This window comes from Talpa europaea (genome assembly GCF_964194135.1).
Source record: "Talpa europaea genome assembly, chromosome: 7".
In the NCBI taxonomy this organism is placed as follows: Eukaryota; Metazoa; Chordata; class Mammalia; order Eulipotyphla; family Talpidae; genus Talpa; species Talpa europaea.
In genome coordinates, this window is record NC_140074.1 from 25,522,333 (window position 1) to 25,536,027 (window position 13,695).

General features: G+C 39.3%; 1 protein-coding gene across 1 annotated transcript; it reads left to right on the top strand.

Annotated features, from left to right (window-relative positions):
• Positions 1-10,357: 10,357 nt before the first annotated feature.
• CER1 (cerberus 1, DAN family BMP antagonist) lies at positions 10,358-13,363 on the top strand (the record flags this gene model as incomplete). The annotated part of the gene is made up of 2 exons (XM_084236956.1): positions 10,358-11,061; positions 13,052-13,363. The coding sequence occupies exons 1-2, from the start codon at positions 10,555-10,557 to the stop codon at positions 13,361-13,363; spliced, it is 819 nt and encodes a 272-aa protein (XP_084093082.1). The 5' UTR covers positions 10,358-10,554.
• Between the last annotated feature and the right edge of the window lie 332 nt (positions 13,364-13,695).

The window sequence follows — 13,695 nt, forward strand, 5'->3', positions numbered from 1 at the left end:
AAAAAATGAAAAAAAATTCCAGAGTCAGATAGCTCCATTATTGAATTCTACAAATATCTGAAGACAAAATAGCAGCAATTTTGCAACAACCCATCCAGAGAATTTGAGAAGATGGTTACTTCTAACTTATTCTATGAGGCCAGCATTATCACAATAATATTATAAGAAAAGGCAACTTCTGACCAATATTCTTTATGGAACTAGATAAAAAAATTCTACAAAATTTTACCAATTCACACCAATAATATATACAAGAGAATTACACACCTTGACTATGACACTGTTAGGAGAATGACTAACCACAGATTAGGAAAAAAGTTACCCTGCATGAATCTGATAAAGGACTTGTATACAGACTATAGTTTAAAGACTTTGAAAATTCAATAATAAAAATTTTAATGGGCTGAAGATTGAAAAGCTCTTTTACCAAAGAAGATACATTAGTAGCAAATAAGGTACAAGAAAATACGTCAACCTGTCAGTCACTAGAGAAATGTGAACTAAAGCTACAATGAGATACTGTTATATAATCAATATATTGGGCTGTCAGGAAAGTCATGATGTATTTTTTCTGTTTTCCGTGCAAAAATGCATCATAACTTCTGACAACCCAACATATTAACTAATATATATAACATGTATAATATATAACATACATATTATATTTATATGATATATAATATATTGTTATATAAGCTGTTTATAATAATATATAATAAATGTATAAAATATATATTTTCTATAAAATATTTTTATAAGTATATAAAATATTATATAATAAATATATATTGACTAATGTTGAAAAAGCTGATATATCAAAAATTGGTGATGGTGTGGAAGTACTGGGACTCTCATACACTGCTGGCAGAAATATAAACTGGTAAAACCACATTGGAAAACAATTGGGTGGTTCTTTTAAAAGTTACACACATAGTTCCCCATCAATCAGCAGTTTCCCTAATACTTACCCAAAAGAAAACACATATATCTATTCAAAGACTTACATGTGAATATTCGTAGCAGCTATATTTGTTTTGGTCCAGGCTGGCAATCAGCAACCAAATGTCCACTATCCTGAGAGTGGATAAACAAAGTACATCCTTATGAAGAAATACTCTTTGGAAATAAAAATAAATGAACTATTGATGCAACGTGAATGATTCTTGAAATAATTTTGCTGAGTGAAAGAAGCTTGACAAAAAGTATTATGTAGTATATCTGTACTCCATTAATAGAAAATTCTGAAAATTGTTAACTAACTATACAGACACAAAACAAAGCATTACTGGGAATGAGAGATGGATATGGAAATTCAGAGGAGGGATTGCCAAGGGACATAAGGAAACTTCTGGAACAATGGATATGTTCACTATCTTCATTGTAGTAATAGTTTTACAGATATATATGTGTATACATATGTGCACATAAATATGTGCCAAAAATCTTTCAAATTCTATACTTTAAATATCTATAGTTTATTGTAAGTCAATTACACTGCAAAAAAAAAAGCTGTTTTAAGAAAGAGAAACAATATAATTTCCATAACACGATGGAAAAATTTTCAAAAGAAAATGAAAGCTATATGGAGTAAAATTGTGCAATTTAAATATTTGAGAATAGATACTTAGTGGAATATTTGATTGCCTCCATTAAGTAATTCTATCATATAATGTCAATTTAAAATAGCAGAGTATTAAAATAATGTATGTACCATTTAATAGCTACATTGCAATAAGCAAACTGACAGGGGAGTGTTTATATCTCAGTTACACCACTTATTAGCTATGTATCCTATATTCCCTAAACTTAGGTTTCTGATCTATAAAATGGGATAAAAATAACTTCCTGGAACAATATTTGTGTAAATTAAATGCCTGGGCCATAGTAAGCACTCAATAAAAGATACTATTTAAAAGCCGTAAAGCACATGTGTGTTTGTACAGAGCAATGCACTCGGAAGATGGTAACAACTTCAAACAGTGCCTGTGCTCACCAGGAAAAGTGGAGTTTTGGGGATGGGAGACTCGGGGTTTTAAATTTCCACATTACAAGTAAGGTAGAACATTTGTGTCAAACATGGACATGTTTTCAGCTTTTGGAAAAATGCAGATGATTGAGCAAAACTTTTTTTACAATCCCAGAATGTCTTGTGCTTAGAGATGATGTCGGGCACATAAATCTCATAAAGAGACAAGTTAGGGGATAGTTTTTCACATGAAGGAAAGGATTGTCTACTTGGCTAATGGACTAGACTTGGATGATAGTCATATTCTCAGGATGGCTCTTTATGAAGCCACATTTTCAATTTTCCCTTGCATTCAGTATTTAAGGAACACACTCGTTGCATATATTGAGGCTCTGTCATGCATCGAAATGAATATGTGAATATTTAAATGGTGCTAAGTGGAGAGAACAGTGTTTCAGATAAAGAAGGATTCAAAGGACCAGCAGACCACTGGCTCCCAATAAAATATTTTCTTTCCTACAGATGTCCTGGCCATCTGAATTCTTTGGTCATGTTAGTATCTAGTCACAAATAAAAGATTTCTTAAGAGTGTCAGATTTGAACCAAGAGTTGAACTGTTATAAATGTTACTCAACTTTATGGCAAACCCAGACCCTGGATCAGGTACACAACAGAAGGCAAACCTGGCTGGAAAGGTCTGCTTTGCTTTTTGAATTTTATTGACACGGTTTTTCAGTTTGTCTCATGCTGTCTCGTTACTTAATTCCCACACCTCAAGGGGAAAAAATGTGTAATATCTTAATATTTGTGTTACAGATACTTAACATTATGTTTCTGCATAGGTGTTGCCAAGATAGTCAAGCCAACCTTTATTTATAGAGGGTAGAAAATATAAATCTGTCTGAAATCTTTCATGAAATGAAGGTCTTAATATTTCCAGCATTGATTTTGGTGCCTACCCTTGGAGAGTCTTCGAGAAGGGTTGTCAATACAAGGTGTCATTGTTTTAGGTTTCCTATCCATGACTTGCTTTTTCCCCCAACTTCCCTCTCTTTTGGCAACTTCTCTTTGCATTCTGTCCTACATTTGGCCCTGAGTCAGTTGAAAGCTTTGCAAGTTGATTTTCCATTCCCATCTGAATTTGAGCTTAGCTGTGGAACTGTTTTCCATGTGTTTTTAATCATTTGTCCATGTGTTATGAGCTTATAGGGACAATATGGTTCCCCCAACTGCCTGCACTGTATAAGCAGAAACTGGCAAGGTAGCCAGTGGGGGAACGGTTTTCAGACAGATGCCCCCTACACTCATTTCTGTTGGTGACACACCACCCCCATCCTCCAACTGGAGGAAAACAATTTACAAGCTTGCATAAAGTTACCTAACACACATCCAGTCCTCTGGCACGAGTTACCTTTTCTAGGAGTGTAATTATCCTTTAGGAGAGACTTGCCTGGGAACTGTGGCTGATGTGACAAAGTTCAAAGACCTACATTGAGATCGTGGCCAGGCTGAGAAATAAAGAAAGGTTTATTCTGAGTCTTCCCAGATTCAGTGAAAATGTGGTTTTAAAATTAAAGATAAGTTCTCCATGACAAAGAGATATCTCTTCACTAGAAAAGTACAAGGGCCTGTGCCAGAAGTTCTGTCCACATTTTTTTATGGGGGGGGTGGTGTATGTTAAATCAAACATTCATTAACCTTGTAAGTGTAGAGCAAGGGGCCAGGAACAGGAAAGAAACAGAAAAATGCTTTAAACAAAATCCCTGTTCTCAAAGTTGCTGCCAATGCAGCCCCCAGCAACATACATCACCCCCTGCCTCGCAAGAGCCTCCTTCCCTCCCCAGTGGGGAAGCCATGGCTGGGGGATACAAGTTAACCCCAATGTTTTGGGTGAGATGGCGCCCTTGTAAATTCTCTACTTCTAAGGCAGAGGACCTAGTGGTAGGTCTGCTTTTGTAGCTTAAAACTTCAGATTCTCATAATTCTCTGGCTCACCCTGACCTCTCTTTCTCCACTTTATTTAGGACCAAATTTAGGAGAAAAGAGTCAAATGTTACAGAGAGCTCCAGTATCTACAAGAAGGCCTGGGCGAACCTGGGAAGGAAGTTTTAAAAGAGACCTGGAGAAAAACACTAGATCGAAGACAGTGAAGATTAGGTTTGTATAATTGTCTCCCACATTTGCCTGTGAAGGCAGGAGACAACACTGGAGTACAGAACCTAAACAGTTTCATGAAGTCAAGAGATTTTTTTTTAAAAAGATTCAAAATGAGCAAATATTAAGTAAATGCTAGTGAGAGACAGTAGAATAAAGGCAGTTTGATGATATGTGGGAAACTTCAATAAAACAGGTAAGAAAGGTGGAATTCTAAGAACACAGTGGAAAGAAGTGGATTGGTATGGTCTGATGGTCAAATGGGAGGAAACTGACATCTGAGGACTTCAGTCTCTGTGGAGGAAGGGATGAGCTTATTTGCCTGAAAGTGATAAGAGACAGAGCTGTCAAAGGTTTGAGGTGATTTAAAGAGGATTTTAAAATCCTCTGTGTGGAGAAATAAAGAGAAAGTTGACTACAGCAGTAATAAAAAAGATTGCTGGGCAGAGTACAGGATTCACTTAAGATGGAAAATAATTTATTTAGAATCAATTTTTGCCATAGTGCCATTACTTTTCCAGATTTCTACTGCCCAGATGTGGCCAGGAAAGGTGGGTAGCTGGGGGTTTCAAGCATTGGAATGTGCTGATGAGAGCAAGAGAAGGATACGGGCCAAGGAAGTAGAGAACATTGCAAAAGTTTGAAGTGATGGAACGTGAAGCCAAGCGGAACAGGGGAGACATGAAAATCTGAGGACTTAGGGACAGTCATGGAGTTTAAAATCTAAAGTGGAGGCAGATGTTAAGCAAATGTTTGCACAAATAATCATTTAACTACAACTGTGGCAGTACTATGATAGGAATAAAACAGAAAGCGTGCTGAGAACAAGTGAGTGATAGAACTGAAACAAGAAAATGTTGTTATGAAATTATAGAATGTGAAATTCACAGTTTGGAGGTGAGTCATTCCTGGTAATAGGAGGGGTCAACCTACAGCGTGGCTGGGGAGGCAAGGCTTAGAGATGTGAAGTTAAATACCCGAGACCATGGAGCTGACAAGCAGTAAAGCATAGCCAGGAATAAAAGTCTTTCTGGCTTCAAATTCAGAGTTGCCCCCACTTACATTACTCTCTCTGAGAGCAGCTTTCTGTTGAATAAAATTGATCAAGATAACTTCTAAGGATGGAGATGAAGGTGCGTGGCAGAGGGTTAGTGTCAGTAACGTGGTCCTGAGCTGACTATAGCAGAGGCTGTGAGCAGTATGGAATGGATAGAGGGTGGGAAGTGGGCTTGTAGGGAAGTCGCCTCAGTTGCTTTAGTCGAATTTGCAGGAACCCTCTCTGCACACTTGCTAAGTAGATGATTGGTTACATATGGTTATTGTCTATGAGTTGTGCACTGTAATAACTACATACCCAGTTTCAAAAAAAAAAAAAATTCTTCTCAGTAGTCTGAAAGTATTTTTTTTAAAGATTTATTTATTTATGCATACAAGAAGTGGGGTACAGACCAGAGGTGCAAGTGTGAGTGGATTCACCAGAGACAGAGTGGGGAACAGAACAGGTGGATTGATTGAAATACTCTGCTGAGGGGAGCAGGGGTAAGACCGGAGAGGTCTGCTGAGCCATGTGGATCACCTTTCTGGTTGGAGATTGAACTGGTGCTGCAGTGGCTGGTGATAGCTTAATAGCGCTGAGACTTTAATCCCTGTGCCACCAGAGAGGCCCAATTTGGGAGTGTTTTGGAGAGAATAGTAAAATTACTAAAACTGTAAGCAGAATAATTTGACCTTAAAAGATAATATTGCCTAGAAGTGGAAATGGGGAGTTTTTGTGGCATGCCGCACCATTTAAATTTGTCCTTTTCTATTGACTGCATGCTTTGGTCTCTTTGGGTAAGGTATTCGTCAGCCCCAGGTGCCCTAACAAAGTACCATCGAGTGGTTTTAAACAACAGAAATGTATTTTTGCATAGTTCTGGAAGCTGGGAGTCCAGGATCAAGGTGTCCATTATGTAACTTTCCTCTGAAGGCTGCTCCTTGCTCATAGCAGCATCTCATATGTGCATCTCAAACACGGGGTGTTTCCTCTGAGCTTATCAATATCGTAATCTCCTCTTCTTCTGAGGAGGTCTACCCTAAGGGCCTCATTTTATCCTGACTACCTCTTTAAGAACCTTATCACCAAATCGTCACATTCTGAAGTACTGGTGATTAGGACTTCAATAAATAAATTAGAGGGATGTAGCAGGGGTGGAGGGCAGGGAATACAGTTTAGCCCATTATAGGTGACAATTTAAAAATATATAAGTGCACTGATAATAGTAATTGTCTCCTCCATGGGATAGGAAGCCTAGGAGGTTAGCAGCAGCTTTATCTTGCATTATACATTTTTGCACAGCATCTATTGTGCTTTCTTGTACTCAACAAATATTTATGAAATAAAATCAGCAGAAATCCAGTATGACAATCCTGTGTCATTGAGATTTGAATCTACCTGACAATCCCTTATAAGCAGAGGGATGGTGCCTGCCTAGGTTTTCCTTGTGTATCTTATTTTGAACAATTAGGCTCTCCCTCTGGATTACACACTCCACTAGGCCTGGATAAGGATACAGTCACCCTATTATACCCAGGACTTCTCCCAGATTTGGCACTCACATATATGCTGTAAGAGTGAATGAGTCTGGGCCTCTCTGGTGGAGCAAGAGGTTAAGCACAGCACTATGAAGCTATCCGTGGCCTGAATTCGATCCCCAGCCAGCCAGGGAGCAACCCACATGGCGCAGCAGACCTCTCCTGTCTCGCCTGATGCTCCCCTCAGCAGTGTGTTTCAGTCAGTCTGCCTGTTCTGCTCCCCACTCTCTGGTGAATCCTCTCACCACCCCCACCCCACCTCTGGTCTGTACCCCGGCTCTTATCTGCATAAATAAATACATCTTTAAAAAAAGAAAAGAGGGCCTCCCCGGTGGCACAGTGGTTGAGTGCTGGGTTGCAAACCTGCCCGCAGCCTCTGCAGCACTGGTTCGATCCCTGGCCTCAGAGCAAGGGTCCCACATGGCGCGCAGACCTCTCCTGCTGCCCGCTGCTCCCCTCAGCAGTGTACTTCGGTCCTTCTGCCTGTTCTGCTCTCTGCTCTGGCTCTGGTGAATTCTCTCACCCTCCCATGCTTCTGACTGTACCCAGTGCTTGTATAAATAAATAAATAAATCTTTAAAAAAATAAAATAAAGAGAGTGAATGAGTCCAATGAATGGGGCAGCTTTCCAGAATGTGACCTTTGCAATATATTCTTTCCATAGAAAGTGGCAAGGAAAGGAGTGCTGGGAGCAGAATGTGAGGTTTAGAATAATTTACTAAATTTAATTATGATAAGCGGTTTAAGAGGAAACTATCCTAATCTGTCCTCTTCCTCATTCTGTTATTTGCTCTTTTTTTTTTTAAATGATCAGACCTCTTTGACAACGTTGCTATTCTATATTTTTAAAAATAGAGGTAGTTCTGAAGCAATGGCATGCACCTACCCAGATTTCTTCCACAAGCCCATCATCTCAAATCCCTTTTTCTGTCTCTCAGTTCCTTCTCTAACTCTTGTGTTCACCTCCTACCCCAACACTTCCTCTCACCTTTTGTTGATTTAAGTCTGGGGTTTTCAGGAAGGAACTTAGCCTCTCTGTTTCCCCCACAGAGAGCACTAGACCACTTTTTAGCTCCCTTCTGAGACTCTGTAGGAAACAGAAAGCATAGTGACCTTTCAAAAATACACGGGGAATTCCACCTGGCCCTAAGGATGACTTAGTGCCTAGGGAGCCTGGACAGTGAAATCAGACATTTCAGTTCAGGTTGGGGATGAGTTGGAAATTGGAATGAGTAAGTTATAAAATTGGATTTCAGCTTTCACAAGCCTGACATTGTACCAGGAAGTAGATTTAGACAACTGGGGCTCTCCTGAGCTCATGCTTGCCTTTCACTGGACCTGCCTCTGGCACTAAGTACACCAACAATTTGTGGCGATGTCTTCACACACCAGCTTCCTGCTGTGTCTAGAGGCCCCTCCAGACCTACCTCCATTTGGCTTCATCCAAATTGGGAGGTAACTAGAAGCCTGCTACTGCTGAGCATTCACAGAGGCAGTGTAACTTTGCTTTTCAAAAGCTACAAAATGTTTATTTATGTTCTTAAGAGCTGTTTGTAAGGTACAGCATACGTGGCTCTAGAATTGATTGGAAAGAACACAATGGTGAAAGGTGACCATCCACTGCCGTTCACTATAAAAACAGGGATTGAAGATAGACATATGTTCCATAGCTGTCATTACATAAGGCTTTACTTTGCCAGATATATCCTTCGGGGTATTTGTGTGTTTTCTCAACAGGAATGAGAGAATAGCAAAAGGAAATTCTCCATGAGCAGTTTTTAAATAACATCTATAACCACCAAAACTGGGATCAGAAGAAGGGAAGAGAACTTAAGACTAAAGAAAGGTTAATGATATAGTTAAATGAAACCTCTACAGCTAATACAACAAAGCCATAGAATGTATAATATAAACTATACAACCAGCTAGAGAGTAGGGTTTAATCACTTTCTACCATTTCTTGCTATCTAACCGGATGCCTGTTTTACGAAATGAGTTTTCTACAAATTTCAGTTCAACAGAAATTATTTGTGTTGCGTCGCATATTCCGAGACAAGTAACTTGAGATGCTAAATAGAATTGCTGGGGTACAGTTTATTTTGGAGGGATGTTAGGTATTGTGATTGATGGCAGTGGAACTTTAGGCACTGAAAAGTAAAGTTTAAAAGGAGTCAGGAGATATACCACAGCTGGCTTTCGTATCTTTATAATCAGGACCACAGTAGTCACTTCTGGAAAGTCTATTGCATTAACTTGCTAAGGGGAATTTTTAAAAATCCAAATATAGTAGACAACTTTTAAAATACTTTAAGAGAAGTGTCAAATACTAATGCTCATTTAATCTGGATCAACTGTACTTTAATTCATACCAGCATGGTTTCTATGAATATTTGGTACCATTAAAATATATCACCTGTAGTATTTTGGGAAAGTGATGGTTTCTGTTTACAAGTCATTAACTAATGCAAGTAAGTGGATTTCAGGCTTTATGTCACAGAAATTGGACTTGGCTGTTAAAAAGAACAAATCTGAAAAAGACATTTCAGTGGTCACTACTTGAGAAGAAAGCTACATCAATTTTGAAAAAAGAGGAATAAGCATAATTTGTGTTCCTGAAAGCACAAAATGTGGTGATTAAATTAAAGTGAAGAAAGTATAAGCAAGTCTTGAACTCATTTGCAATGGAAACACTATTCAAATGGTAAGGGGTTCAATTTGATTTTTCAGTTTTGTCGATGATTCTTTCCCATATACTTGCCTGATTTACGAGCTTTTTAAATGATAGTCACTTAACAAATTTTTCTTTGAAACACTCACTCGTCTCCATCTTGATTTAACTGGATCTTTAATTACTAGAGAGCAAGGGAAGATAATGTGGATTCTGTAAGATAAAGAACTGACTATCCAGCTTCATGCCCAGAGCTATCAAACCTGGTTCTTAGAATCCACAGTTCTCAAGTCTGGCTCTTTGTTTAAAGAAAGAGAAAAGTTAATAGGGTGGCTGGAGACAGCCATTTCCCCATCCTCAATGAAGACTGATGAGCTGCCAGCCTGTTACTTAGAAGTCTCTTGAAAAATTTGTGAATAATTGAAAGACTTTATCTGATAACTAACCAGTTGTAAAATTTAGCCCCAAGTATTTGACTCTTAAGGTGAAGGGATTAACTTGGGAATTGTGAGTCTCCGTGCATGGAAAAGGATAATATATTCCCTTTACTCTGTTAACATATAGAAATAAATAGCCCCATTCACATCTTGATAAGAGAGGGAGTTGTCAACTCAACAAAGTTAATAGTCTTCAATTTCTTCCTTTCCCTTCCTTACAATATCCACATAATTCTTGGGTCATTTTGTGTGTGTGTGTGTGTGTGTGTGTGTGTGTGGCACAAAAGGCTGGGTTTTTGCTAAATACATGCTTTTACATTTTATCTGATACATTTCACATGTCTTGTCTATTCTAGCCCATTACAAAAAGAAGCACAGCCAATGTCAGCTGACTGGTCCTTTCTAATAACAGATGAGAAATCTGGGCAAAGAATGTGTTGTTTTTGCTTATACTGTTCTTTAAATCTCAGCAATCAAGTGTCAGCTAATTACCCCCTGGGTCCTAGGCTTTCACTGGTGTCTTCTAAAATACACAAAACCGGAGTGAAGGCAGGACACCATTAGCACTACATAATTCAAGCAAACAATAAATGTGTTTACTCTGCCTGGCTATTGACCACCTGCCTCCCCATTCCACAAGGCAGGTATCTATATATAGACTCTCTTGTTCACAGTCCTGCAGTGAGTGAGCCTCTTATTTGGGCCCTATCATCTGTGAATCTGAAGGAAACTTGAGAAGCTTCGGCCCCAACAGCATGCCTCGCCTCTTACTGATGCTGCTGGTGCTTTTGCCTCTCGGGAAGGCTGTGTGGCACAAGGATGGCTCCCAGAGTCAGAGTCCTGTTTCCTTTGTGCTTCTAGAAAGGAATCGTAGACAGCTCCCCACAAGCAACCACGAGGAAGCTGAGGAGAAGCCAGATCTATTTGTTGCAATGCCACACCTGTTAGGTGAAGGTCCTGTTGGGAAAGGTCAGAGGCAGAGAGAGAAGATGCTGTCCAGGTTTGGAAGATTCTGGAAGAAGCCCGAGAGAGAACTCTACCTACCTTGGGAGTCGGCCAGTCAGCACATCCCTGCTAGGACCCAGCCCCTCACTCAGCCAAAGGATGGGAGGCAAATGGAGAAATCTCCTTTGAGGGAAGAAGCCAAGAAATTTTGGCACCACTTCATGTTCAGAATGAGTCCAGGTTCTCAAGGAGTCATCTTACCCATCAAAAGCCATGAAGTACATCGAGAGACCTGTAGGACAGTACCCTTCAGCCAGGTAGTTATTCAGGGGGGAAGGGTTTCTGGAGAGGGTTGGAGTAGGGACAGGTAGGGGTTGGGGGAAGAGGCTGCCAGGAGCTTGAGTCTCCCCTAACTCCCAGATTTGGTCCTTGGCCATTTAGCACAGGATGATGCTTCCTACATTTCCTTCTAAACTTTCCATTGCTTCTTGGTGTCCCAAAAATTCTGCGTGAATGGTAAATGGTACTATCAATGCAAGTAATCATTCATTCTGATGGCAAAGGGGTTTGTTTTATAGGGTTTTATTTTTTTATGGCAGTGGTCTATTCAGAGAGATAATTAAGGCTGTATCCTGTTAGAACCTGTGAATTTAGAGCAATCACCAGAAATTCTCTCTAGTTTTATTTCTGCATAACATTTTTACTGTGGCTAGATAGGCAGGCTCTCTGTAGACAAGCTGGAATGCACTGGGCTATTCCTCACACCTTCTCATATACATTTATGATGGTCTAATCCCCTGTATTTCACACCTAACCACTTCAGAGTCTTGTGAAATATATTGAGGTTGTCAGACAGAAGTCGCCCTATCGTTTCTAGTGATACCATAGCAAAAAAAAAATGATTTAGTTTAAATTATTTTCTCATAAGCTTTGAAAAAATAATCTTGGTGAGACATTACATTTCCTCCCCTTAGAAAGAACTATCTCCTAATTCATAGGGTATGGATTGGTTTGTGGTTATCATGATTGATTCCACACTATTAAGACAAAAGGGTATTCTATCATCTACTTTCTTCAGTCTGTTCGGGCAACCCCTATATTCTAAAAGCTAAATCAAATTGAGAAATTGCATCAGGTCCTTAAATATGAAGATACTGAACCCAAAGCAACGATGCAGTGTAGAGTAAAATTTTATAGTCCAGTAATGCTACCCAATTAAGCAGGCAATGGTATAAGGTAATTGTCTGTGCAAGGCAGTTAAGTATTCTGCCTGCAAAGCAAGGGGATGTAGCAATAAGTCAATTATCAAACAATAATGACTGCTTTTTAGTCCATGTGCAATTAGAAAATTGCCTGGAGAATTGGGCAATCAAATTTCCTTTGAAACTCTGATTTTGAATTCTAATGGTAATTAGGCTAAAATAAGGTGTTTAAATCATATTTTGAAGGGCACATAAAGTTAAGTTTGGGGTTATGGAGGAGGCACAGGTGATGCAATGTATGATGATTTGTAAGCATGTGTGTTGCAACTTTGTTCCAAGTAAAGTCTTAGTTTTGAATGTACTACAGACCCAGCAAAATAGGGTATGATTAAACTTGTGATGTTCTGATCTATTCTATGACCAATGGAACAAACATGTATTGAGAATCTATTATGCACAATATATGGTGAAGAGAAGAAAGTTAAGGCAAATTACTTACGTAAGAAACTAGCCGTTAGGATCTTCCAGCTGGTAACATCCAACTAGATAAAATTTTTTTAAAGTTTGAAGGGCAGAGTACAATATCTCATATTAACTTAGGGTTTTCTTAAAGGCTAATTTGTTAATTTACTCAATAAAAGGAATTTATGGCTCTCTGCTCTTACAGATACCATTACTGACATATTACAAAATGTATCCAGAATTAGAAAGTTCTTGGAATTTTAGTTGAAATGATCCTCAGTCTTATTGTTTATGACTTCTATATCATGTGTGTTGAAGAAATGACAGCAGAGGGCCTTTCTGGTGGCTCAGGGATTAGTCTCAATGCTACCAAGCTATCACCAGCCATTGCAACATGATTTTGATCCTGGGCCGGCCAGGGAACTACCCACATGGTACAACAGACCTCTCCTGTCTTGCCCGCTGCTCCCCTCAGCAGTGTATTTCAGTCAGTCTGCCTGTTCTGCTCCCCACTCTGACTCTGGTGAACCCTTTCATTCTTCCCCCCTCACCTCTAGACTGCACCCCAGCTCTTATATGCATGAATAAATAAATATTTTTAAAAAAGAACTGCAGATAATTTGATAATGTGTTTGCCTTTTAGATGATCACCCATGAAGACTGTGAGACAGTAGTTGTACAGAACAACCTTTGCTTTGGGAAATGTGGGTCTGCTAGTTTTCCTGGAGCTGTGCAGCAACCCCCTACCTTCTGCTCCCACTGCTCACCTGCCAAATTCACCATGATGCACTTGTCACTGAACTGCACTGACCTTGCCTCCGTGGTCAAGGTGGTGATGATGGTGGAGGAGTGCCAGTGCAAGGTGAAGACAGAGCACAAGCATGGGCACCTCCGGGCCGGCTCCCAAGCAGAACTTCATGCCCAGGATCCTTTTATCCCAGGTTTTTCAACTTAAAAGGCTATCCAACTATTACTTTGGTGAAGCCAAACCACAATAGTGAAATTGCTGATTATTCTGTCTGGGAATGTTAAGTGGGCACATAATATTTTAAGGGAAAGGAGGTTTCAAAAATAGCTATTAAACTAGAATGATTTAGAAAAAATGGTATTTATCTAGTTATCAGGATGTGTTTGGGATCTACTCTTGATGTTGCCACTAACTGGAGAATCTTGAACTAGATGATCATTAATGTCCTTTCTGTTACTGTTATGCCATGTTTTATTGTTTCCACATTTTGGTAAAAGTTCTCCAACTGAGGAAGGTAATGAGATAAACTAGACTATAAA